Source organism: Aulonocara stuartgranti, assembly GCF_965226115.1.
Source record: "Aulonocara stuartgranti genome assembly, chromosome: 6".
NCBI lineage: Eukaryota > Metazoa > Chordata > Actinopteri > Cichliformes > Cichlidae > Aulonocara > Aulonocara stuartgranti.
The window spans coordinates 1,110,173-1,132,500 of NC_138944.1; the positions used below are offsets into that span (position 1 = coordinate 1,110,173).

At 49.4% G+C, this 22,328-nt stretch overlaps 2 protein-coding genes across 4 annotated transcripts in view; both read right to left on the bottom strand.

Annotated features, from left to right (window-relative positions):
- Window positions 1–1,044: 1,044 nt before the first annotated feature.
- LOC309707980 (BTB/POZ domain-containing protein 3-like) lies at window positions 1,045–7,106 on the bottom strand. The gene is made up of 5 exons (XM_082535642.1): window positions 6,961–7,106; window positions 6,417–6,638; window positions 6,016–6,106; window positions 3,863–3,981; window positions 1,045–3,782 (listed from the first exon to the last, which is right to left on the bottom strand). The coding sequence occupies exons 2-5, from the start codon at window positions 6,554–6,556 to the stop codon at window positions 2,750–2,752; spliced, it is 1,383 nt and encodes a 460-aa protein (XP_082391768.1). The 5' UTR covers window positions 6,557–6,638; window positions 6,961–7,106; the 3' UTR covers window positions 1,045–2,749.
- A 363-nt stretch (window positions 7,107–7,469) lies between these two features.
- The window catches only part of LOC309707967 (striatin-like), a 33,158-nt gene continuing 18,299 nt past the window's right edge, over window positions 7,470–22,328 (bottom strand). For 2 of the 3 annotated variants that reach the window (XM_082535610.1, XM_082535612.1), the window contains exons 2-18: window positions 21,826–21,929; window positions 21,029–21,102; window positions 20,482–20,560; window positions 18,304–18,474; window positions 18,092–18,227; window positions 17,215–17,377; window positions 15,372–15,485; window positions 14,154–14,297; window positions 13,937–14,073; window positions 13,528–13,703; window positions 12,111–12,158; window positions 11,886–12,007; window positions 11,631–11,798; window positions 11,363–11,503; window positions 10,731–10,832; window positions 10,561–10,647; window positions 7,470–10,265 (exon numbers count right to left, since the gene is read on the bottom strand). In XM_082535610.1, the coding sequence (XP_082391736.1) occupies window positions 10,096–10,265; window positions 10,561–10,647; window positions 10,731–10,832; window positions 11,363–11,503; window positions 11,631–11,798; window positions 11,886–12,007; window positions 12,111–12,158; window positions 13,528–13,703; window positions 13,937–14,073; window positions 14,154–14,297; window positions 15,372–15,485; window positions 17,215–17,377; window positions 18,092–18,227; window positions 18,304–18,474; window positions 20,482–20,560; window positions 21,029–21,102; window positions 21,826–21,929 (2,136 nt within the window). In that variant the 3' untranslated portion in view covers window positions 7,470–10,095. The remainder of the gene's footprint in view (window positions 10,266–10,560; window positions 10,648–10,730; window positions 10,833–11,362; window positions 11,504–11,630; window positions 11,799–11,885; window positions 12,008–12,110; window positions 12,159–13,527; window positions 13,704–13,936; window positions 14,074–14,153; window positions 14,298–15,371; window positions 15,486–17,214; window positions 17,378–18,091; window positions 18,228–18,303; window positions 18,475–20,481; window positions 20,561–21,028; window positions 21,103–21,825; window positions 21,930–22,328) is intronic. The other variant, XM_082535611.1, reaches the window with a different exon arrangement.

Consider the following 22,328-nt stretch of genomic DNA (forward strand, 5'->3'; position numbering starts at 1 on the left):
GCAGTGTGCTGCAGTCTGTTCCTGTATGAAGGCTGATGGAGAAGGTCATGATGCTTCCCTGGAAGGCATCGTAAAAAGTCATGATGATGGCTGTGCTGACTCCAAAGGAGTTGAGTTTCCTAAGGAGGTGTAGCCGTTGGTGGCACCTCCTGAGAATCTCCTCTGTGTTGGCAGAGAATCTCAGGAGGTTGTCAAAGATGCTTCCCAGGTATTTGTACTCCTCAGCTACCTCCACTGGCTTCCCGTGACTGAAGCAGCCAGATCCATCTGCCTGCTGGAGAAGGTCACCACCGCATTTCAATGCCTCCCCTCTGGGCGACGCCTCTCTTTGGTTTTGCTCACATTCAAGTTTGGAGCTGTCACACCTCTCTACAAACTCGTGGTGCTGTGAGGGCCTGACAGCAGTGACAGGAGAACTGTGTCGTCAGCATATTTCACCAGGTGACAGAAAAGCGTTATTATAAGTTAGAACACGTTATTATATGTAGAAACATTGAGGGTAAATCTTTGTTCATTCACATCGAGCCAAAGGTCAGATTATTTATGATTTCATTCAGTATTTAACCATTTTTACTCTTTACGGTTGTAATTTTTAATGAAGTTTTTGTTTTTCTCGTTTCCCAAACATTTTGGAAAAACGTCAGAATTTGAAGCTGTTATGTTGATGTTTGTAATCTGTAATCATGTGAAATAAACTGGATTCTTTCTTTCAAAGTTTGGATTTCATGACCTCCTTTTCCTGCCTGAAAGTTACCAGAAAATATTTGATAAAAAGTAAACTACGAATGAAATGTTTTCATAATTTATTTAATCAGAAAACATTTTTCTTACTTCAAATTTCATTTGTGCTTTCTCGCACAAACTTTGGTTTGATTCGTTTATCAAATCAAAGTTAATGGAAATGCAGTAAAATTCCATTTTTATGTGAATTTTACTGCATTTTTCATGTTTCATTCACAGACTCGCTGGAATCATTTCTTCCCTCTGAAACGTTCAGATGGGATTTTTTTCAGCGTGAGACAAAAACTGAGACTCAGAGAAAAATCCATCAAACCTTTTATTTCCAAATGTGTCACAGTAACACATCGATAAGGCCGCCGACTCACTGCACATTCTGGCTGAAACAGACGACAGGAAACAAACAAACAAACAAACAATGTCTTCGTCTACGATCAAAAAAAAAAAAAAAAAGTAATTTTTCAGATTACACAAAGAAAAAGAGGAAGACGAGTAGTGTCTGTCACAGAAATCCATTTACACACCTTCAACAAAAACCTAGGATAACATAGGTACACATGTGATTTTCAAAGTAAGAGCCCGAGGATTTTAAACTATAAAATTAAATAGAGTTAAAAATCACAGGAACATTTCAGTGAAACGTCCTTTTAATTGCTTCAAACAAATCAGAAACAGAAAATCAGGAATGTGATGAACCGTCCACGAACACAAACTAAAATAAAACTTTGATTCCTTCATCAACAGCAGGAATGTTTAAGAATCTCACTTTTACAAATTTTATTAAATTCAAACGTTTTCTTTAAGGCAACAAACTGAAAACCTTCAGAGACGCTGCTCGCCCAGTCCTCCCAGTTTATGTTTGGAAGAAGTCCCCAAGTTCCTGAAAAATCTTAAAGCTCTGCTCCAGGAGAAGAAACTGTCTGACCAACCAAAATAAAACAGTTGCATTTGTGGGCTGCTTTATTTATTTATTTATTTATGGCACGTTTGCACCAAAAGGTATTATTGGAAATTCCTGTGTTTAAAAACAAAGTTTAAAACCTAAAACGAACAAAGCGTTCAGCAGAAACGAACAGATGCTGTGACTGAGGCCAACACAGCTGTGCTGAAGCTCAAACAGGGCTGTCGTGTAATACCACTCGGCACCACAAGAGGGCGCAGTGAGACCTGAACCGTAATAAAGCTTCCCAAGAACGTGAGGGTGGAACAGAGAAACAGTTCAGGTGAAAACATCTGGAGCAGAATTTCAGGATTTTAAAGTCGCGCGGCGCTGAGCTGGTGAACGTTTATATCAAACGCTCAGGAACCAGATCAGAGAGCGAAATATCCTGACAGCCGTGACAGAGCTCAGAGGAAAAACTCCCACAAACAGCTGAATCAGACTACAGGGAACATATTGTCCTCCTGCTTCAGAGCTGATGTTCACATTCAGACTGCAGCCACACAAAGTCAAATCACTGCTTGTGTCTCTTTAATTATCTGGTTAACGTCCACCGTGAGTAATAAAAGATGTGTTCGATCATCTCAGTCGCTTTTAAAAGCAAACACACTCGTCTGTACTTGCTTTTATCTGGTGACCTGAATATCTGATTGATTGTAGTTTTAGTGTTTAATCAACAGATATGATCGACAGCTTGTGGAAGTCCTCTGTGGTTCTGTGGACTGAACAGACTAACACAAGACCTTTAAACGGGGCTTTCAGACAGGATTGCACAGGTGTTTGTAGTGTGATGTCTGCTGACAGCTGTGGATTAATCTGCCACTGAAAGTAGTCCCGACCAACCTGAAGCCATCGTCTTTTCTTCCAACTCCTACATAACGGAGACGATGAACACAGGCAGCGTTGGAGGGACGTCTTCTTGTTTCTTCACGTTTCCATCGAGTCGTCGTTGTTCCGTCTTTGAGGCTCAGCGAGTCCGTCTTTCCTTCGGTAACTTCCTGAGAACTCCACAGTTTTAAAGTCAACATGGCAGTGAAGCAGGAATCTCTGCGGCGCCCTCCGTTCCGCCCGTCAGGCGTAGAAGATGAGCTCGGGGATCTGGCCTCCCTGCACGCCAGTGCCGTTGGTGCTGTCGGAGGAGCACTGGAACTGGAAGGTCACTTTCCCACACTGCACCTCGGTCATGCCCTCCTGGCCGAAGTAGCTCAGCTCGTTGCCGTCCAGCACCACGCTGGCGGTGTAGAAAGTGTCCGGCTCGATCTGCACCGGGTACTCGAACGACACGGGGAAGGTGCTGCTCGAGCCGTCGGAGAAGTACTTGATGATGCGCTGGGCCATCGGTACGCCCTGGCGCTTCAGCTCAATCTTGGCGTTATATTCGGCCGAGCCGCAGCTGGAGCCGTACAGGCCGAAGCCGGCGATGAAGACGCGCTTGTCGACCGCGAACTGGATGCTGTCGCAGCGACCTCGGTACCGCCACTGGTTGCTCCTGTAAGCGCAAGACTGGAAGCGGTGGCAGCGTTGCGGCGACAGGCCTTTACGCGGTTTGGTGCAGAACAGCAGATCGGGCTTGTTGGCCGCGGTGTACCACAGGAAGATGTCATTGGTCTCGTTGAGCGTGAGCACGCCAGACTGCGCCGCCCCGTTGGCAAAGTCCTCCAGCGCCATGGCGGGGATGCGGATCAGGTAGATGGCCTTACCCAGCACCAGGCGCTTGTTCTCGATGGTTGGCGGCAAATCCTGCCTCTGACACTCGGCCTCGGCCCAGTTCAGCGCCGCCTCGAACACCACCATCTCTTTGGCGTTGAGCGTTTCCCGCCGCAGGATGCTCTCCAGCGTCTGGACGTCGATGTCGCAAAAACCCTCAGAGCGCAGCGCGAGCTCGGCCTGCGCGTCGATCACCTCCCAGCAGCGCTGCGTCAGATCGGGTTCCTCGAACAAGCAGCTCTGCGACAGCAGCACGCAGGCGTTCTTTGCACTCAGGCTGGTCTCCAGGAAGTTGACGCAGGCTCGTGCCAGATGAGGTACGATGTACTTCTTGGCAGCATAGAGGGTGGCGAGCACCGTGTCGGCGCAAAGGTCGATCTCATCGCAGTAGATGTACCTGCGGAGGCAAAGGCACGGTTGTGGGTGAGCGGTCAGGTGTTTGTGTAACGAGGTAAACAAAATCAAAGGTTGACGCACTTCAACATGGCGAGGAAGGACGGTGGTTCTACGTCGGGGATGCGGATCTCGTCCTGATCCTCGGCCAGCTCGCCGTAGAACATGGCGTGGAAGACGGAGCTGCCGACAGCCAGGACGTACTGCCAGAACAGAGAACAACGAGGACGATGTCAGAGTCGAGAGTTACACTTTGAACACAACGACGCCCTGAGATTATCAAAGCTCAAAGAACAGGAGAACCACAACTGCATTTTATATCCTTTCACAACACTCGTGGTTACTTTAATTACCAATAAAAACAATATTATAAACTTCCAGGAATAACAAAAAACATGATGCTGATGTGCTGAGATTTAAACTGAGTCTAGCTGACGGGGGTGAAGTGGTGGTGAGTTTCAGACACGAGGCGTGGAGCAGCTGAAGGCTTATGGCGAGTAAACACTGGAGCCAGTGATGCTAGATCTGGTTAAAGCGCAGAACTCAAAGCGCTTTATACAACATTCACCCTCCCCCCTCTTAAGTGCTTTCTAGCTAACATTTACACTCTGACGGATGCTTCGGGGAGAAGCTTGGTATGTTGCCCACGGATACTTTAGCATGCAGTCAGAAATCAAACCAAACTTTAATTCATAGATGCCCTGATCTCCGGCCACTGACGCAATGCTCTACATTCTGATTACAGACAAACTGTTCACTGAGTGATTTGACACAGCCTGGTGTTCACATGCGGATCAAGGCTGTATCTGTTCTACGCTCTTTTATGGACCGTGGCATCGTATTTTTGATCCTTTTAGTTGTATGCTCATCTAATGGCTGAGCACTGATTACATACGACAGGCAAACACTTTTAAATTTAAGACTCTCCCATTCGTCGCGGGCTGATCCTTGCTGGAATCTGGGCGACGCCAGCCCGCCCTGACCGGACCCTCCGACCGGCTTCTTCCACCTACCTCTTCCTAACCAAGAAACGCTACAGGAAACGCGGTAGAAGGAGCGGCCGTCGCGTTCGCCTCAGGGTCTACTTTGAAGCCAGAGCCACTGGCTACCCACATGCCAGCCTGGACATTTGATCTTCTTTCCCTCCTTGCAGGAGCGCTCTGATGCTAAGTTGCTCACCCACCGTTCGATCTGCTCGGCTGACCATGAAGCTTACCCTTCCCTTCCTGTGGCATGTTTTCCTGCTGGGGTTTGGATAACATCGCTCCAACGCGGATTTTGCTGAAGCAACCTAAGTGTCCTACGACGCACCACCCGTGGCGATTTAGCCCCTAGGATACGGATGGCATTGCTCAATGTCAGGTCGCTGGTCAATAAGACCTTTCTCTTAAACGACTTCCTCTCCACTAACGGGATTGATGCTTTATTCCTGACTGAAACCTGGATTTGTCCTGGTGAGCTCATCCTTTTTTCCGATCTTCTTCCATCGGATTGTGTCGCTTTTAGCTCACCAAGGATTACTGGTAGGAGTGGCGGCGTAGCCTCGGAGATGACTGCATCCACGACCACACTCTGCGTGGTGGTTTACCGACTGCCTAAATATAGCAAATGTTTTATCACGGACTTTGCTGATCTCCTAGGTTCGGTTCTTTTTAAATTTGGTTGTGTTCTCATTGTCGGTGATTTTATCATACACAGTTGCTGTAAGGATGACCCCTTTGCTAAAGACTTCCTCGCTTTAACGGACTCTTAACCTGGTTCAGTGGGTTAATGACCCAACGCATGTTAAAGGACTTGTTTTTTCATATGGTCTGGACATTTGTGAATGAATATTTTGTCTTCTTTTGCAGCCATTCTTTCCCGAACCTCCTTGAAGCTGTTTGTTGTTATTGTGTTGCTGTGATATTCTGGTTTTATAGTCAGCTCCATGCGAACATGGTTTCTGCTAAACCGCGACAGCCTTTCATTAACTACTGATCGCTCCAGTGTTCAGAAATCAGCTGAGTCTTTAGCTAGAATCATGTGACCACAGATGTCCTTATTCAGCCTGCTCTGAGATCTTACTGAGACCAGTCTGTGCTCCTCACTGTATTTCTGACCTTCAGGCGGTGATGTCCTAACGTTTGCAGAGACTCAGCTGAAAGCATTAGAGTTGATAAAGCTGCCTGAGGAGCGAGCTGGTTGTGAGTGCTGAGCAGAATCTTCTGTGCTCTGAAACTGTCGAGTGTTTGCGTTACCTTGTGTCCGGGCACCCGCTGCGTCCCCCCCGGTGGTCCCACGACAAAGTGAACATCTGCCATCATCTCATTGTTGAACATGACTGAATTCCTATAAGAACACAGCAGTTTTGAGGGTTTGCTTAATGAAAAGACACCAAAGCAGGAGCAACCTGTCAGACCTGCAAACTCATCTTTCAAATACAGAAATGCTGGATGTGTGTCTGAGAAAGCTGCATGATGATTGAGGGTGAACTAAACATCCAGGACCCGTTCTCGGGGCTCTCACATTCTTGCAGCCGAGCATTTTAAAGTAATTTTTAAAAAGTCTTTTGCTTTTTAAATTCCGCTGCTGGCTTTTTCGGAGAGAATTTTAATCCTTTCTCTCTAGTGCTGGATCTCGGCCTCCTCCACACACCCACCTCTCTCTGATGGTGGGGTACAGGCCCTGCCAGTTACAGCTGGTGATGCTGGTGTTGTTGTTGGTGAGGTTCTGCTGCTGGTACTGCTGCACGGAGGCGGCCGGGACCAGCTTCTTGGTGGGAAACAGCTCCGCAGCCATCGTCCTGCAGTCAGACCGCGAACCCGCTCATGGCAGCCCGGGGAGCCGGTGCCACTGGAGGCCGGAGAGGAGAAGAGGAGCGCTGGGAAGAGAAACCAGAGTCTGCTTAAAACCCGCAGGATTTTAGCTGCGCGGAGCTAACATTAGCACAGCCAAACACATCTCGATACTTTCACCAAGTGTTTCAATAAAAGCGACAACAAATGACAAATCTGCAGCAGTAAAAGCCCGAACCGGTGTGAGCAGGCAGCCCGACCCCGGAGTCCAAAATAAAAACTCATCTTATAAACGTGTTCCGTTTGTTAGCAGGTTTATGCTAAGCTAACTGAGTTATTTGCCACTTTAAAAAGTTCATTTCGCTTCTAAACTTCAGCCGTTTGTTAAATCGGTGCGTTAACACTCACCGTAAAGCCGCACAGATGTGCTTTCAATTATTTCCTCCTCATAAAACACGGTGTGTTGCTTTTTTTGTGCGTTTAGCGGAGCAGCTCGTTTCCCTGCAGGAGCCGCAGGCCTGTCAGCCAATCAGAGCGCAGCAGCGCCACACAGAGGCTTCTTCGTTTCCGTTTGGGAATCCAGCCTGAAGGCGAATCAGCGCCACCTGGCGGACCAGCGCTGCTTAAAAACCTGGTTTCTAAACCTTCAACAAGCAGCTTAAAACTGTTAATATTTATTACATAAAATAATAAAAATAATTGATAGCCAGTCTAACTACAGAGTCTGGTCAATAATAATTATAGTGGTCGAGACTTAGATAAACAAGAAATCAACCAATAAGATAGCAGAAAATCTTTAAAAAAAACCAAACCTATGTGATAATCTGAGAGAAACTAAACTGACCGACTTCAGAGTGTTGTTTTTCCGTCTCTCGTTCCCGTCAACACTTAGAAAACAACAATGAAACCACGCAGGATGATATACAACATATTTCTTTATTGTTACTGATAAATCTGTCACTCTCCCACTCTGAAGGCAAAAAGACACAAAAAAGCCAAAACACAGTGTGTGAACTGTATGTACAGCCTGAGCAGCTCCCGTCGTCCCTCCTGCAGTTTCACAACAAAACACATCCACAGTTTACAGGCAGGATTCAGTCTGGAGTTCAGCTCACAGATTTCATCTGCAAACACTGCACAGAGACGGAGCCGCGTCCCCGAGTTTATCACCGAAGAGGAAGCAATGAGACGTGGTTACAGGAGGACATGTTGGCCTCTGTTAAAGGAGTCAGGATTCATTTTTATTCAGCTTTAAAATAAACTAAAGATATGATGGAAGCAAATTAAAATAAATACATTTTGTGCACTTTGTCAAAACTCACACTCTGAAACCTGTTGTTGCTCCACCAGACTTAGAAATATCATAAATGTGCTCCAGTGTGAGTCTGCTTGTTTTGCTCTGCAGGTTTCTGTCAGCGCTGAGAGAAAACCCGGCAGAACAGAACAGGAAGGAGAGCAAATTTAATCAGTTACACTCAGTGAAGCTGAAAGTCTTCAGTTCATCCAGATGAAGACGTATGAAAGACTGACGACAAACTGAAACTAATTTTGGGCAACAGAAGCTTCATAAGTGAGCGAGCGGCGTCTGTGCAGATTAGTACAAATCTTTAAACTTCTGAACCATTTAGGAACTCAGCGCTGACTCCATGTTGCTCTCAGCGGGCAGCTGAACATCATTTTCAACAAACTATGAATGTTTTTGGCAACTTTGCAACATAAAAATAAAAGCTGCCATCACACGTGTTCAATCTAAAGCTGTGCTGTCGTCACTGAGAAAAGACAGAGACATTTAAGAAGCTGAAAACCATCAAACGTTTGTTATCTTCGACACACGACTACACGACGCAGACGCTCTACAATCTGTCAAACCGATGAGTTGTTTTTGTTTAACGGGATGAGGCAGTGAGGATTGAAAACGTCCACAACTTCCTTTTATGGAAGAAAAAAACAAAAACGAATTGAATTGATTCATTTTAATGCAGAAATCAGCCAACTGTGTGGATATGCCCTTACTTTGGAAACCAAACAGGAAGTTGCCCGCTCGTATCGCGGACAAAACTTTTGAAAACAGCCTTGAACACAGACGCGTGCAGGTAAAGGTGAAAGTCGTGGATAAAAAGCTTTTACAGGAAGTGTTCACGTCTCTGTACAGACTGCATTCATGCTCCACACGAGTTTACAGGAAACACTCAACCTTTGAACTTTCTGCTCACCGACCCGTTGAAACCGCCCTAAATACACTTTACACCAGTTAATAAATAGATTTGCTTTAATACCTAAAACTGTACACACATATATCTGTTAAGTCTTTGTACACGCCGACCGTTTCACACCACGATGGGAAGCAGCTGCTTTCTGAGACGATGCGTTTGGTTAAAAAACACAGAAGTCGTTAAAACATCAGCAGAAACCCCGAAAAGAAGAAACGACACGTTCAAGTAAAACAGAATAAAAAAGATCCGCCTCACAAACCGAGCTGGAAAGCAGATCTGCGGGCGCAGCACAGGTGTTACTCAGGTATGTTACAAGAAGGTAATTAGCATTGGCAACAGCAGGCGTCGGGATGAGTCGGAGGCGTCCGGGCCGATCCGTCTGATTTCTGGGGAGAACAGCGTCGCCGCAGGGTCACGCCCACAAAAGCAGCCACATATCTTACAACCCGTGAGTGAGTGAGGAGAACCTTCCAGGTGAGGTTTCCCAAAAAGTCCCTGTTAGCGCCGCTCAGGGTTTGGAACAGAGCGCTCAGCGGATCAGAGATCGATGAGCAGCGTCTCGGAGGAGGAGGAGCCAAAGAAACCCCATCAGAGCTCAGGTGCAGCCAAACGGCCTCTGTTGTCCAGTGAAGGATTACTGCTCAGACCCAGCAGGTGGCGCCCTCTCAGGTTAACCCCGCCCTCTCCAGTGAGGACCTTCATGTTCGGATGTTTGGGGCTGGAGCCAATCAGGCGCCGATTCTCTTTAATGTTGCTTCCCACCGAGCGCCAGTCATCGCCAACAGCAGGGACGAGAACCTGATGGACCCAACTAGGGACGGCGACCGTGATGGGCCAAAGTTCCTGCCTGTGTGGGCGTGGCTCAGGTGGAGCACATTAAAGGCGGGGACAGATCCAGGACTGTCCTCGCCGCCGCTCAGCTCAGGACGGACAGACTAACAAACGGAGGTCGTGTGAAGGTTAAACTTGGCCGCCATCACCTCCCCGTCCCGACTCGTCTCCGGCGTCTCGGGTTTCTTCTGAGCGTCCGACAGAAAGAAGGCACATTACGATGAGACGTCTGCGGCGAGCCCGGAGCTGTTCGAGGGAGAACGCACGCCGCGGCCTACCGCGTGATAACTTCTTCCCCTCACTCAGAGGTCAGTTTGTTTTGTGGATCCAGGCCAGCCCGAGTCCAGCAGGGGGCGGGGCTTAACATGAGAAGAATCTTAAAGGGGGGGGCGTGGGGGGGATTGAGTGGTGTCACCTTCTGCAGAGGAAGCGACCTCCATCTGTCCAAAAATAAGAACCCCACCGAGAACGTTGGGGCGGTCAGCTGACCACATTCAGGTCATACGAAGACTTTGGCGAGCGCGTCGGCCCCGGCGCTGCCGATGTAGCACTTGGTGGGATGGAACGCCACGTCGTGGATGGACTCCTCGAACTTCTTACGATGTGCTGTGAACTCCTGGATGCAGGTTTTACTCTCCATGTTCCACAGACGGATCGAGCAGTCGTGACCTGACGGGAAGAGAGACAGCCAATCAGCACAGAGCAGCACTGTAAATAAAGATGGAGGCCGTTACAGGACAAACAAACGATTGTTATTGTTGTTACATGGATACGTTTGTGTTTTTCATCATAAACGGACACTTCCTGGTTTCCTGATGCTGCGATTGGCTCGGCTGTGAGAACAGCGCGTTTTACTCCAGAGCTCTTAGAGTGAAAATAATAAATACAGGAAGTACCCGTAGGCTCTTTATAAAGTCTGATAATATTATGGGATGTGCCAGCTGGCGTGCGCTCGGATACTTACTTCCTGACATGAGGTAAAGGCCGTTTGGATCCACAGCGAGACTGGTGACAGCGTCCAGGTGGGCGACCATGGCGTGGATGAGCTTACCTTCAGTTTGAAACACGGTTAAAGTTTAAATTTGATCTGCGAGGCAACGAAAGAAGCGAAGCTGAGGACACGTCACAGCGTACCTGTGTTGTTATCGAAGAACTGGATGTGGCGGTCCTCCTGAGCGGTGATGGTGATCGGCAGCGTGGGATGGCTCAGCACTTTGTTGATCTTGCAGGGAGCTTCTGCGTGGAGGCGGGCGTGAGGAGGAAGGAGAACATTAGCAGTAAATACGTGTAAGCGTCAGAGCATCAGCTCGGCCTGCGGACGGCGCCGTGACACCGACGACGCTTCGAAACGGCAGCAGAATTAACTGGCAGACGCACAAACGAAAGTCTCTGCGAACTTCTCGTCGACACATCTGAAGCCTGCTTCATCCTGCTCATTGGTGAACGTGATTTAGAGGCGGAGCTCTGCAAACGCCGTTGGGACGCAGAGTGACGAGCAAAACAAACGTCGTAAACTCAGATTTTACTCACAGCAGAACAAAGAAAACGGAGCGGAGACATTTTTAGAAAGAGACGGCCGGAGGAGCCCTCAGCAGCTGATCGGGTGTCAGCAGGTCGGTCACATGATCGGGGATAAACAGACTCACGCGGACGGTTTGTTTCCTCAGTTTGAACATGTGACGTGTTTCTGTCGTGAGTAAAATGTCTGTTTTTATTCACGCTCTTTGTTCTCGGGTTGTAAATACTCGCCGAGCTCGTGGTCGTACCTGGAGGACCGGCCGACTCCAGCTTCAGGACGAGCTGCTGCGTCTCCATGTTGAAGAGTCCGATGTGTCCGGTGTCGAAGGACGTCACCATGTGAGCCGGCTCGCTGCTCACCAGGTCGACCGAGGTCGGGACTCCGAGCTCTGAGAGAGAGGCAGAGACTCAGCACAGCGCCACTTAAGCTCCTCCTCCTCGAGGAGTAACTAAAGGGACATAAAACTGCGCCTCCTTGAAGCTGCGGTGCAGATGTTCTCACAGATGTTCTCTTACCTCCTCGCTCGTTGAAAACAGCGAGAGACGGCGAGGTGTCGGCGGCGCTCCACAGCCGCACCGTCCCGTCGGCCGAGCAGGAGAGGAGGCGGCGGTGAGCCGAGCTGTAGACCACACCCCACACCGCGTCCGTGTGACCGCACAGCGCCCCCCGCAGGACGGACGGCTCTGCAGAGGAAACGAGAGCAAATCCTCACGTGAAGATGTGAACACAGAGCACGACGAAGGCGTGTGCTGGGAGGAGCCGGGTCGTACCATACGAGTCGTAGGGGTCGATGTTGGGGTTGGGGGTGTTCCAGCTCTGAATGGTGCCGTCTACGCCCCCGCTGAAGCACTGCTCGCCGCTCGAGCTCATGGTGACGCACAACACGGCTCCGCTACAGGACGAAATCAGAATGACAGACACTTACGTTGGTTTTATGACCGCATGAACGGAGTCGGGCTGAAGGTGGGCGGTGCTGGGAACGCTCCCACGCTCACCTGTGGGCTCGGAATGTGTAGATGGGCTCCACATCCAACGCCGCGCACCTGAGGACCGAAGCAGAGGAGTGAGACCGCCGGCTTCTAAAAGCCGTGTTCGTTTGTCCTGTAACATCAGCTCAGGCTGCAGACTGCACGATGCCACAGAAGCCCCGCCCAACTGCAGTTTAAACCTGTTTGTGAGGGGCAGCCAATCAGAGGAAAGTTTGCTTAACCCTTTAGAGCCGGTCGGAGCGGACACGCTCCATTTTGCGTAACTATTTTTAAATCCCGTAGCTCTGCAACCACGTAAGCTAGCGCAATAAAAAAAATTTTGCATATGAAACCGGAGGAGTTGTACTTACATCTGATGCCATCAGCTTGTCCTCGGTCACAGTTTCCTTCCACATACAGCTTTGCAAAAATTGCATAAAAGCACTTGCAGCAACAAAAACATAATATTCCAGAAACACGCTTTACCGATCGATCAGCTGTTTGTAACACTTCCTACGTCCATCAGCGTGAACTATCACATGACCGCATGACCTGCCCGAAACCGGAAGTGATGTCATTTTGCGGAAATGTAGTTTTTTACCATCAAGGCCTTATGAGCCTATACTGGTGTTTTTAAAAGTTATCTTTGACTTTATGACTTTGTGTCGTTTCTGGGATGCTGAGGACTCATATTGCACTGCTGGAAATAGTTTATTTTGATGCACATGCTGCTTTTTTGCAAATTTGCATTATAATATTTATTTTTGTTTTTCCTGCAGTGTATAAAAATTTGTGTATTTCAAAAATAAAATTATGAAGACACTCAAAAACTAGTTTGTGAAACTTTTTTGTATTTACAGTTTTGAGGGATAGGCCTCTTAAATTTCTCTAACTAGAAATATATGTTAAAAAAACAAAAAGATTTTAAATTTTTTTGTAGTTTATTGCACTTTTTTGCAATTTATGTAATTACTATGCACCTAATGCAGACATATTATTACAATTTGGGCTGTAATGGTTGTATTGATGTATAGCAGCTTGAAATGCTCCAAAAAATGGCTCCACAGCAGGTAAACATATAATATAAGCTCTGGCGGACTTGGTTCTATGTCAGGTCTTAAAGGGTTAAAGGGAGAGGAGCTACAACGACTTGTTTCACAGAGGGGATAAACCGAGGCTCAGGATCATAATCAGAGGAGGATTATTTTGAGGAATCATGCAAAGCTACGTTAGCAGAGTCTACATTTGGATCCACGAGCCAGGCCAGCAGTCCCTCTCAGAGCGTTTTCAACTTCAGGGGCGGTATCTCGCTCAGGGGGACCGCCGCCGTTCGACCCCATGACCTTCCGATCATGGGGCCACTCTACACAACCACTCTGCCTACTGAGCTGTCCCTGCCCTGTTTCAGAGAATACGTGTGTGATGGCAAAACGTGGAGTCTCACTTCTTGGCGGGCGCCGTCTTCTGGAGGTTCCACAGTTTGAGGGTGTGATCCTCGGAGGCGGTGACCAGAACCGGCTCCACCGGGTGGAAGGCCAGACTGCGCACCGAGTCAAAGTGGCTCCGCAGGGTAAACTTCGGGTTCCACGTCTTCCTCAGTGCATCTTTGTTGTTGGCGATCTGAGGGAGGGAAAAGGTCTCATTAAGCTCTCTGATAGGTTAGAATCAGCTGTGGGGGCGGAGCTCTATGTCAGGGTGCAGGAGCACTGTGGAAACACTCCTTGAATATTCAAAACAAAACAAACCACGAGTGGAATCAGGTTTTACTCGCTGCTCTTCATCTTTTCTTTCTGGGATTACGTCCACGAGGGGGCGTGGCCTGAAGCAGCCTGTGACAGGTTAACGTTACTCACGTCGTACATCAGGCCCTCGGCCTCGTTAGCGACGGTCAGTCCGGCCAGCTCTCCCAATCCGAGCTCGTTAGAAACCGCCTCGTCCACTCTGCCCAGAATGAACGACTTCCCCGACGACGGCAGGAACGTCATCGCCTCTGCAGGACGGAAACAGGAAACGTTTGAACATTCACGTCACTCACACATGACCGCTGAGCCGAGACGGAGGGAGGGCTACCATCATCGGGGCGTCCGACTTCGTGCTCGTTCAGCCTGGGCACGCTCGACCGAGAGGGGGGCGTCACGGCCGGCTGCATGGAGGGCAGGTCCTCGGCGTCCCGCAGGTTAGCCAGCATGTCCTGCAGCTTAGACCGGTTTGGTCCTGCAGGAGGAAGAAGAGAGACGAGAGAGGATGAGGAGGGGACAGGAAGCCCGATGAAGGCGGGAGAACAACGACGTTTGGAGGGAGAGATGAAAAATAAAACGTGAAACGTGAAGATGGAAAGAAGGAGCGGCAGCGGCTCTGCGAGGCATCGATGGCAAACAAAAGCAGAGAAACAAAGAAGACGAGCGAAGAGCAGGAAGGACAGAAACCTGCCGGACAGACGGCGACACGATGCAGATGAGTCGCTGCCATCGCAACACGAGCACGGACGGAAACCAACAGGAAGTAAAAAAACCTGAAGATAACCCAAAGAACATAACCTGACGCAAACCAGGGCACAGTTTCCACAGCGCAATAAAGTTTCCTACAAATCATCTCAGTTTGAAAAGCACACTGATGGTCCAGCTGTGAAGGAGGACACTGTGGTATCTGCACATCTGGACGGCGTGAGCATTAAAGCGGCTCAGGTCTTACAACCTTCCACTCCACCGTCTTACGCTCCAGCACAACCAGAGCGCCACGCCTCAGTGACTGCAGTTCCTCTAACATGCAGCAGAGGCAGCAGTGAGTCAGTCCCCACAGACTCGTGTTCAAACTTTACAGCAGAAACAAACGTGTTTACAGCCTGATACACAAACTGTTTGATCTCTCTGTAACCTGATAACTCATTTAAAGTTTGCATTATGAGGGGCGTGGCCTCTTTGACTGTCACCTGCAGCTGCTAGCTGTCTGCTAGACTTCACCTCAGCTAACTGTCGTCCCTCGACTGTTCATCTTTTGTATACAGCCTCCTAACTGACCCTTGAAACGGTTGGATGCTACGACAGCTTCATTCATAAACCAAACAGAGGGTGGAGGCGAATCCTCCAATGAGATTTCCCAAATAACAAAGCTGCCATCTAACATGTGACACACAGAGGACCAGTGATGGGACTGAGGCGATGTGAGGAGGGAAAACTTAGAGGTGGAAAAGAGAATAAATAGTTTATTACTACAGGAAGAGGGTGAGGGGAACAAAAGGTAAAGAGGGTGAGGAGGGAGGATGAAGCACAGGCCTGCAGCACGACTTACTCTTCACCCCCTTCTTGCCCTTGCGTTCCTTCCTGTACTGCTCCTTGAGCTGGGCTATCAGCCCCTGGTCCACATCCCAGGCCATTTCACCCAGAGGAGACTGCTCTTCCTTCTCTACAGGACGGAGGGGAGGAGGCGGGGAGGAGGGGAGGGAGGAGAAGGGAGGGAGGGGAGGCAGAAACATGTTGTGAGTGTCTGGATGCAGTACAGTTCAAATCCATCCCTGAGGGAGACGTGATGACGAGCGAGGAACCTCAGACAGACGGGGGTAGCCCAGCTACGCTGTCGCTTTCATCTGCCAGCTGACCTCGCTCTACGGCGCCCCCTGTGCTTTACACACGTGTGCAGAGCCAGGCCAGCGGTCCCTCCCTCCTGTGAAACCTCGGCTAACCGCGTCCCACGGAAACACGACGACGGCTGCAGAGGCAGCGAGTTGAGCGCCTCCTACAGGCGAGAAGGATGCAAAGATTCCTCCTGTACCATTCATCCCAGATAACCTCAACCAAAGACGAAGGTGACCTCACAGAATCTGCTCACCGTCTTACATCAACTTTAAAAATGTGCTGAATCTGTGTCTGTACGAGCGGGTCCAGGATTAACGATGTTTTTGTCCCTCGCAGAAAACACTCAGACCCAGAAGGAATCAGCTGGACGCGTGAACGCGCTTTTTTCACATTTCCTCCAGTGAATCATCAGAGAAATCAAACATTCACATCGTGATGCAGCGAGTTGATCTGCGCCGTCTGAACAGCTTAAAGGTGTTTTTCACGCTCAAGTCATGAGACAAAGGATGCTTTCTGTAAAAAACCATGAGAGTCGAGACGCAGTCAGTTTATTCTGTTTCCTGTTAATCCTGCAGTTATTCACCTTCTTCTGTTCATGAGCTTCTACATTTTAAACAGTAAACCGGCTGTTCAGACTCTGCCTCTCCTCCGCTGTAGGGGGCGCAGTTCCACAGGTGTAGAAGCAGTCTGATGGGGACAAGCATTATCTGTACAAGGTCAAAGGGCACACCGGGCTCCACAGATAAGCGTGCAGTGACGGAAGCTGCCATGGTAACGGCGAGCTGAATGAAAGGTGAGAGGACGATGGAGCTGAGACGGGCAGCTCCATCATAACCGAGCAGCCAAACGGGTTTTATCTGTGCTCGGCTGCTGTAATATCTCAGTGTGAAGGCGGAGGCAGCGTCACAGACCGCACTTCAAGATGGAAACGGCGTTAAAGCGGAGACGAAGCTCGGCGCTGCGGCCTTTCACGCCGTGAGCACACAGCACTGCGGTGAGACCCGCTGCACTGAGTCAGCGCTCCTTTACTATCTCGACTCGAGTGTTGAATCACCGAGCGCGTGGGGAGCTCTCCGTCATTGGCCGAATGACACTGGACCGGTTGCTAAGCAACAGCAGAAAAAGGGTTTCTTTATGTAAACACAGAGGACGGCGGGTCAGGACGAGCTTCGGTTTGTTTTACCTTCACGAAAAAGACGTCTGCAAAAAAGAGCTGAAACGTAACTTTATTACAAACTCGTTTAAAAACGATCAGAATTAAACTCACAGCTTTCACAGGTGCTGCACGGATGCTTGACAAAACAAAGACACTTCCTGTTTGCTCTTTCTAACCTCACTCCTCCAACTTATTAACATTAAGAAAAGTTTCTAAAGGTCAAGTTTGCCTCAAATCTGCCAGTGACCTGCAGGTCGCTGTAGACAGGAAACTGGAGTTCCACAGGGCGCGACTGCGGGTCCTCCTGCATTCACGCTCTGAACTCCGGAGTCGTCTTTTACCACTGTGGTTAAAGCTTCACTCGCTAACGTTCTGATGCTCTGAAACCCATCGGGCGACTCACCCCACTCGCCGCTGTCATCCCCGCTCCTTGACTCGGGCGATCCGTCCAGCTCGTCTGGACTCGCCAAGAAATCAAAACCCTTCAGCGCCTCCTCCGTGTCCAGGTCATCGCTGAGGTCAGAGGTCGTGGAAGACGGCGTTGACGAGTGTTTCTTTCTCACCATCTGTGCAAAGGTAAAGCCACGTTTTTATAGCTGATGTTTACAGGTTTTAAGTTTTACACGTGCCCGGAGGTCACGCAGCGGGAGAAACGTGACTGCTGTCAGTCGGCGCGTCAAAGTGGCTACAAGGAGGAAACCGTCCTGCTCCAGAAGACACCGACGAATCTGTAAATATTTGCCATTTGAGGACATTCGACTTCAAAGTAAAAGCCTTGTCTTACTGCTGAAGCACACACGTTTCAACAGGCTCAGCTTTTACTCTGAAGGCGAGCGCTCGCAGATATGCAGCCCAAGCAATGATGGTGGAGATGATGGAGTTCCAGGCTGGGCAGCACCTGCAGCACCCACACGAGCTCCATAAATGCTTCTTATGACGACAATATTATTACTTAAAAATCACACGTGGTCTCAGTTTGGACATGAAAAACATAAACGTGCCGTTTCCAGATTTTTACAGACTGAAAGCTGTGGTTTACTCGTGTTTGTAAGATGAGGAACATCCTAATGACATTCCTGTGCTCTCCGTTACAGATGAAGCAGTCAGCACACAGGAACACGTTCCTCACAGTGAGCGGGCTTCATCGGGGTCTGCAGGCACAGCCACACAGAGACCCTGTGGAAACTGGGAATGCACACTTTCATCCACAGTTACAGAGAGTGAAAATAATCTCATACATTAAGAAAAAGTGAAATGATGGGAGTGTGTCAGCCTCTTACTGCAGCCAGGTCCAGGATGGTTTTGTCCCTCCCCTCGCTGTCCTCGTCCTCGTCCTCGTCGCTGAACTCTGCTGCGGCGCTCTCGATGAACTTGAAGGCTTCCAGCACGGTGGCCGAGTCGGACACGTCGGGCTTACTGCGGGAGAAACGGGGTTTTGTAACGACGCACGCTTTGCTGTGTGGCATTTTTATTTCACCTCCTGGCGTCGTACCTGACCATGCCGCTGTCCTTCAGCGAGGACGGCTCGGTGCCGTTGACCATCGGCTCAGTTTTCTTGTCTGACGGTTTGTCTCCCGTGTCTCCGGCAAGACCGAGCAGCGCCCTCACCCTCTGAGACTTCACATCCAGGATGGTGTCCGTGTATCCGACCTCCTGTAGGTACCTGAGCCGGAGACAGGACACGAGGTCAGCGAGAGCTTCTGAGGGAGCGACAGCAGCCACGAGGTTAACGTGGCTGATCTCAGCTGATCTGTACGAGACGACCAACAGCTCTCTAAAACGACTGAACGGTAGCTGAACCCAAACTGCTGTAGATCGAGAGGCTACGGTAACGTTTAGCTGAGCTATGAAAGGTGACAGTAACAGCGCGAACAGACGTCCATATTTTAAGCCTTAAACTTAAACATCAGGCTGCAAACATGTTTATTTCTGCCTTAAAGATTTAACACGAGAGCCTGCGGGGGCTGACTCACTGCTGCCTCTGGTGGACGTTAGAGGAACTGCAGCTTTGGCTTACTTTGTTACCCTGCAGCCACATCTCCTAAAGAAACACCGCAGGTGCAAACAGATGCACCACAGCTGGAGGTCTCCAGAGTAACCCCAGCTGTGAGAAGGGGTCGAGGGTCATCCCACCTCACCTGTACCTGCAGGACTGCAGGTTGGACTAACAAACCAGCTCGTCAAGAAGATTAGGAGTGAAAAACAGTCCTCCTGATCTTTAGAGGACTCCTGAATACCGAGTGTCCTCCTGCAGCAGCCGTGCCTCGCTGTTCCCACTGACCGACCACAAGTTTATGAACAGAGCAGCTTCTTTAAAGGGCAGCAGCAGTTTCCAACACCAGGCCGACACAGAGCGGGTCAGGGTGTGCGAGCATACAAACAGGAAGAACACACCTGACTATGCTCGAGCAGCTCTGAACAACCTCTGATTTTATTTATTTGTCAGATTTCAAATCTGCAGTCAAAGCTGCGTCTGCTGCAGGGGGAGAGAGGATGTTAGTCGAGTTGCAGCCTGTTCTGGAGGACCTTAGAGTATCTTAAGAAAGATGCTGCCTGCGGTGGGAGCAAACCTCTTTGTACTTACTGAGTCCGAATTGAACAAACCGCTCGGGCGAAGCTCCTCTAAACTCAAAAAGTTCCAATTTAAGTCTCCGTACTGCACCGAGCCTCGACCCCGCTGACCTGGGAGCAGCGCTGCGGTCTGGCCTGAATAACGCCCAGTGTGTTTCTCACACAGTTCAGCCTCCCTCCCTCCCATCTGTACCAGCCTCTCCGATCGCAGGACGTCTTGATGCCTCACACAATCCTCCATTCACTGTCACCACAAACACTCACACATACACACACAGAGCTGCACACACGCACGAGTCTGAGGAGCTAACAGAAGCGTCGGAGCGGTGGATCGGTCCGATCACGCCCCGCGGCCTCAAAACGCCAAGTTCTGCAGAGACACGGCGCCACCTGCTGGTGAAGACAGTGACGAGGATGCACCGTCAGGTTTCTCCAGCACGATCAGAGGACTTTAACTTTCACTGTTCTCGCCTGTGAGCCAAACTGACTCGTGCTGAAAAGGTTTTAATGCAGATTTATGGAGCAGCTGCGTAATATTTCAGACAGTGAACGCATCACCAGCTGCAGGCAGATCTAGTTCCTGTTTGTCTTTGGTGATGAAATGTTCTTATAGTCTCTCATTGAAAGTACACACACACACACACACACAGAGACACACAGAGACACACACACACACACACAGACACAGAGACACACAGAGACACACACACACACACAGACACACACACACACACACACACACACACACACACAGAGACAGACACACACACAGACACACACACACACAGAGACAGACACACACACAGACACACACACAGACAGACACACAGACACACACAGACACACACAGACAGACACACAGACACACACAGACACACACACGCCTTCAGACGTCCAGTGTGTCACAGGGCGGCTGTGTGTTTAAATGTTTCTCAGAGAGAAGCAGAAAGTCAATCGTCTTAATAGAGATTAACACTTGTAATGAGTGTGTGTGTCTGTGTGTGTGTGTGTGCGTGTGTGTGTGTGTGTGTGTGTGTGTGCGCGCGCGTGTGTGTGTGTCTGTCTCTGTGTGTGTGTGTGTGTCTGTGCGTGCACTCACTGCCGGAGCAGCTGGCGTCCTTGTTTCCAGCTGAGCTGATGGCTGCTGTTCGGAGGACTCGGAGCCTCGTTGTCGTCGTCTGAAACAGAGAACACGTTACGTTTGCGTCCATCCACCCGTGAATTCCCAAAGTATCGTGCTGCAGATGCCCCTCTCCTGAAATATGTCCTCCCGGGAACCGTCACATGTTAACAGATGAGAGCAAATAAAAGGCCCAGTTTATTTCTGATGTGTCCACAGGGAGGCAGCAGAGAGGCTCCTCCCAGCATCAAACTCAGAGGCGAGGAGCGAAGAGACAGAAGCACAAGCAGCAGAGGAACCACAGCAAGCGTGAAGAAGATCATCCTAATGCTGCGTTTCTCTGTGATGGCCAGCAGGGGGCGACTCTGAAGGCTTCAGTGCAGACATTAATTACATTTTCATGTAGGACACATGCAGTGTGAGATGGGTTAGTGCTGTTGGAAACTTAAACTGTGATTTTCGTGCCTCTGACCGAACACGACGCTGAATTTGTGCAGACGGGAAAAACAGTCAGAAAAACTCTTACCTGAGTCGTAACTCGGAGGTTTGATTTCTCCCTGGTTCAGCTCGGTGCCATATTTCAGTTTGTGGTATTTGGCTCTGAGGACACACACAGATATCACAAACGTCTTTATCTCATTCGGGCTTCATGCATTTTACTTCTCAGATGGACTAAAGCATATAGTTAGGGCTGGACCAGGTGACCCTGAATCCTCCCTTAGTGATGCTGCAATAGCTGTAGGCTGCCGGGGATTCCCATGATGCATTGGGTGTTTCTTCTTCACTCACTATGTGTTAATAGGCCTGAGCCTGGTTCTGCCGGAGGTTTCTTCCTGTTAAAAGGGAGTTTTTCCTTCCCACTGTCACCAAAGTGCTGCTCATAGGGGGTCATGTGATTGTTGGGTTGTCCCTGTATGTATTATTGTAGGCTCTACTGTACAATATAAAGAACCTTGAGCCGACTGCTGTTGTGATTTGGTGCTGTATAAATAAAGTTGAGTTGAATGGAAACTCCTTCACTATGGCAGCTAAACCAGGACCTGGAACTAAAACATGAGCTGGAAACTTTAAAAGGTTCATATTTCAGTTCTGAGTGACGTTCATAAACAGAGGACATGTTTATGAACAACTTTGACTGATCATTCTTGTTGGCAGCGGGAGGAACACCCCCGTGTTTCTACGGCCGTGGTCTCTCCCAAACCAACGTCGCATCTCAAGTGTGAGCGAACGTTTTCCTTTGAGTTCAGGTCGGGGCAGAGAGGATTCGTTTCCTCATCAAAGTGTTTGCATGTGAAATATGTGACCCTGGTAAAAGGATCTCACCTCTCCTGCTTCAGAGCGTACTCCAGCATCTTGATTCGTCTCACCAGGTCCTTCTTCAGGTTCTCCTGGCCCCGCCTCTCGCCCTGCAGGAAGGCGATCTGAGCCTGCAAGCAGAGGAAACACCAAATGAAGGCGGGGCCGAGGTTTAAACTTCATTTTAACATATTCTCCTACTCCAGACATGCAGCTTCAGTCCCTGCTGCGTGTCTGATTAAACACCAAAGTTCACTTAATTGAATGAGGCTAAAGACAGAAACGCAGACAAAAAGCAAAGCGAGCGAGCAGCGACGAGGTTAATGACGCCTCAGGAGGTCCATAAACACATCTAATCTCCATTAAACACGGCGGAGACGGCTGTGGACGGATTACCGACCAACTCCACCGGGACCCAGCGGGGAACGACGCGGCGCCGTTTGCACAGTCACAATCGTCGTTACAGTGCAGACCGACAGTGTGAGACTCAGCAGCTGCACTGCGGTGCGTTCAGGAGCTGAACACTGAAG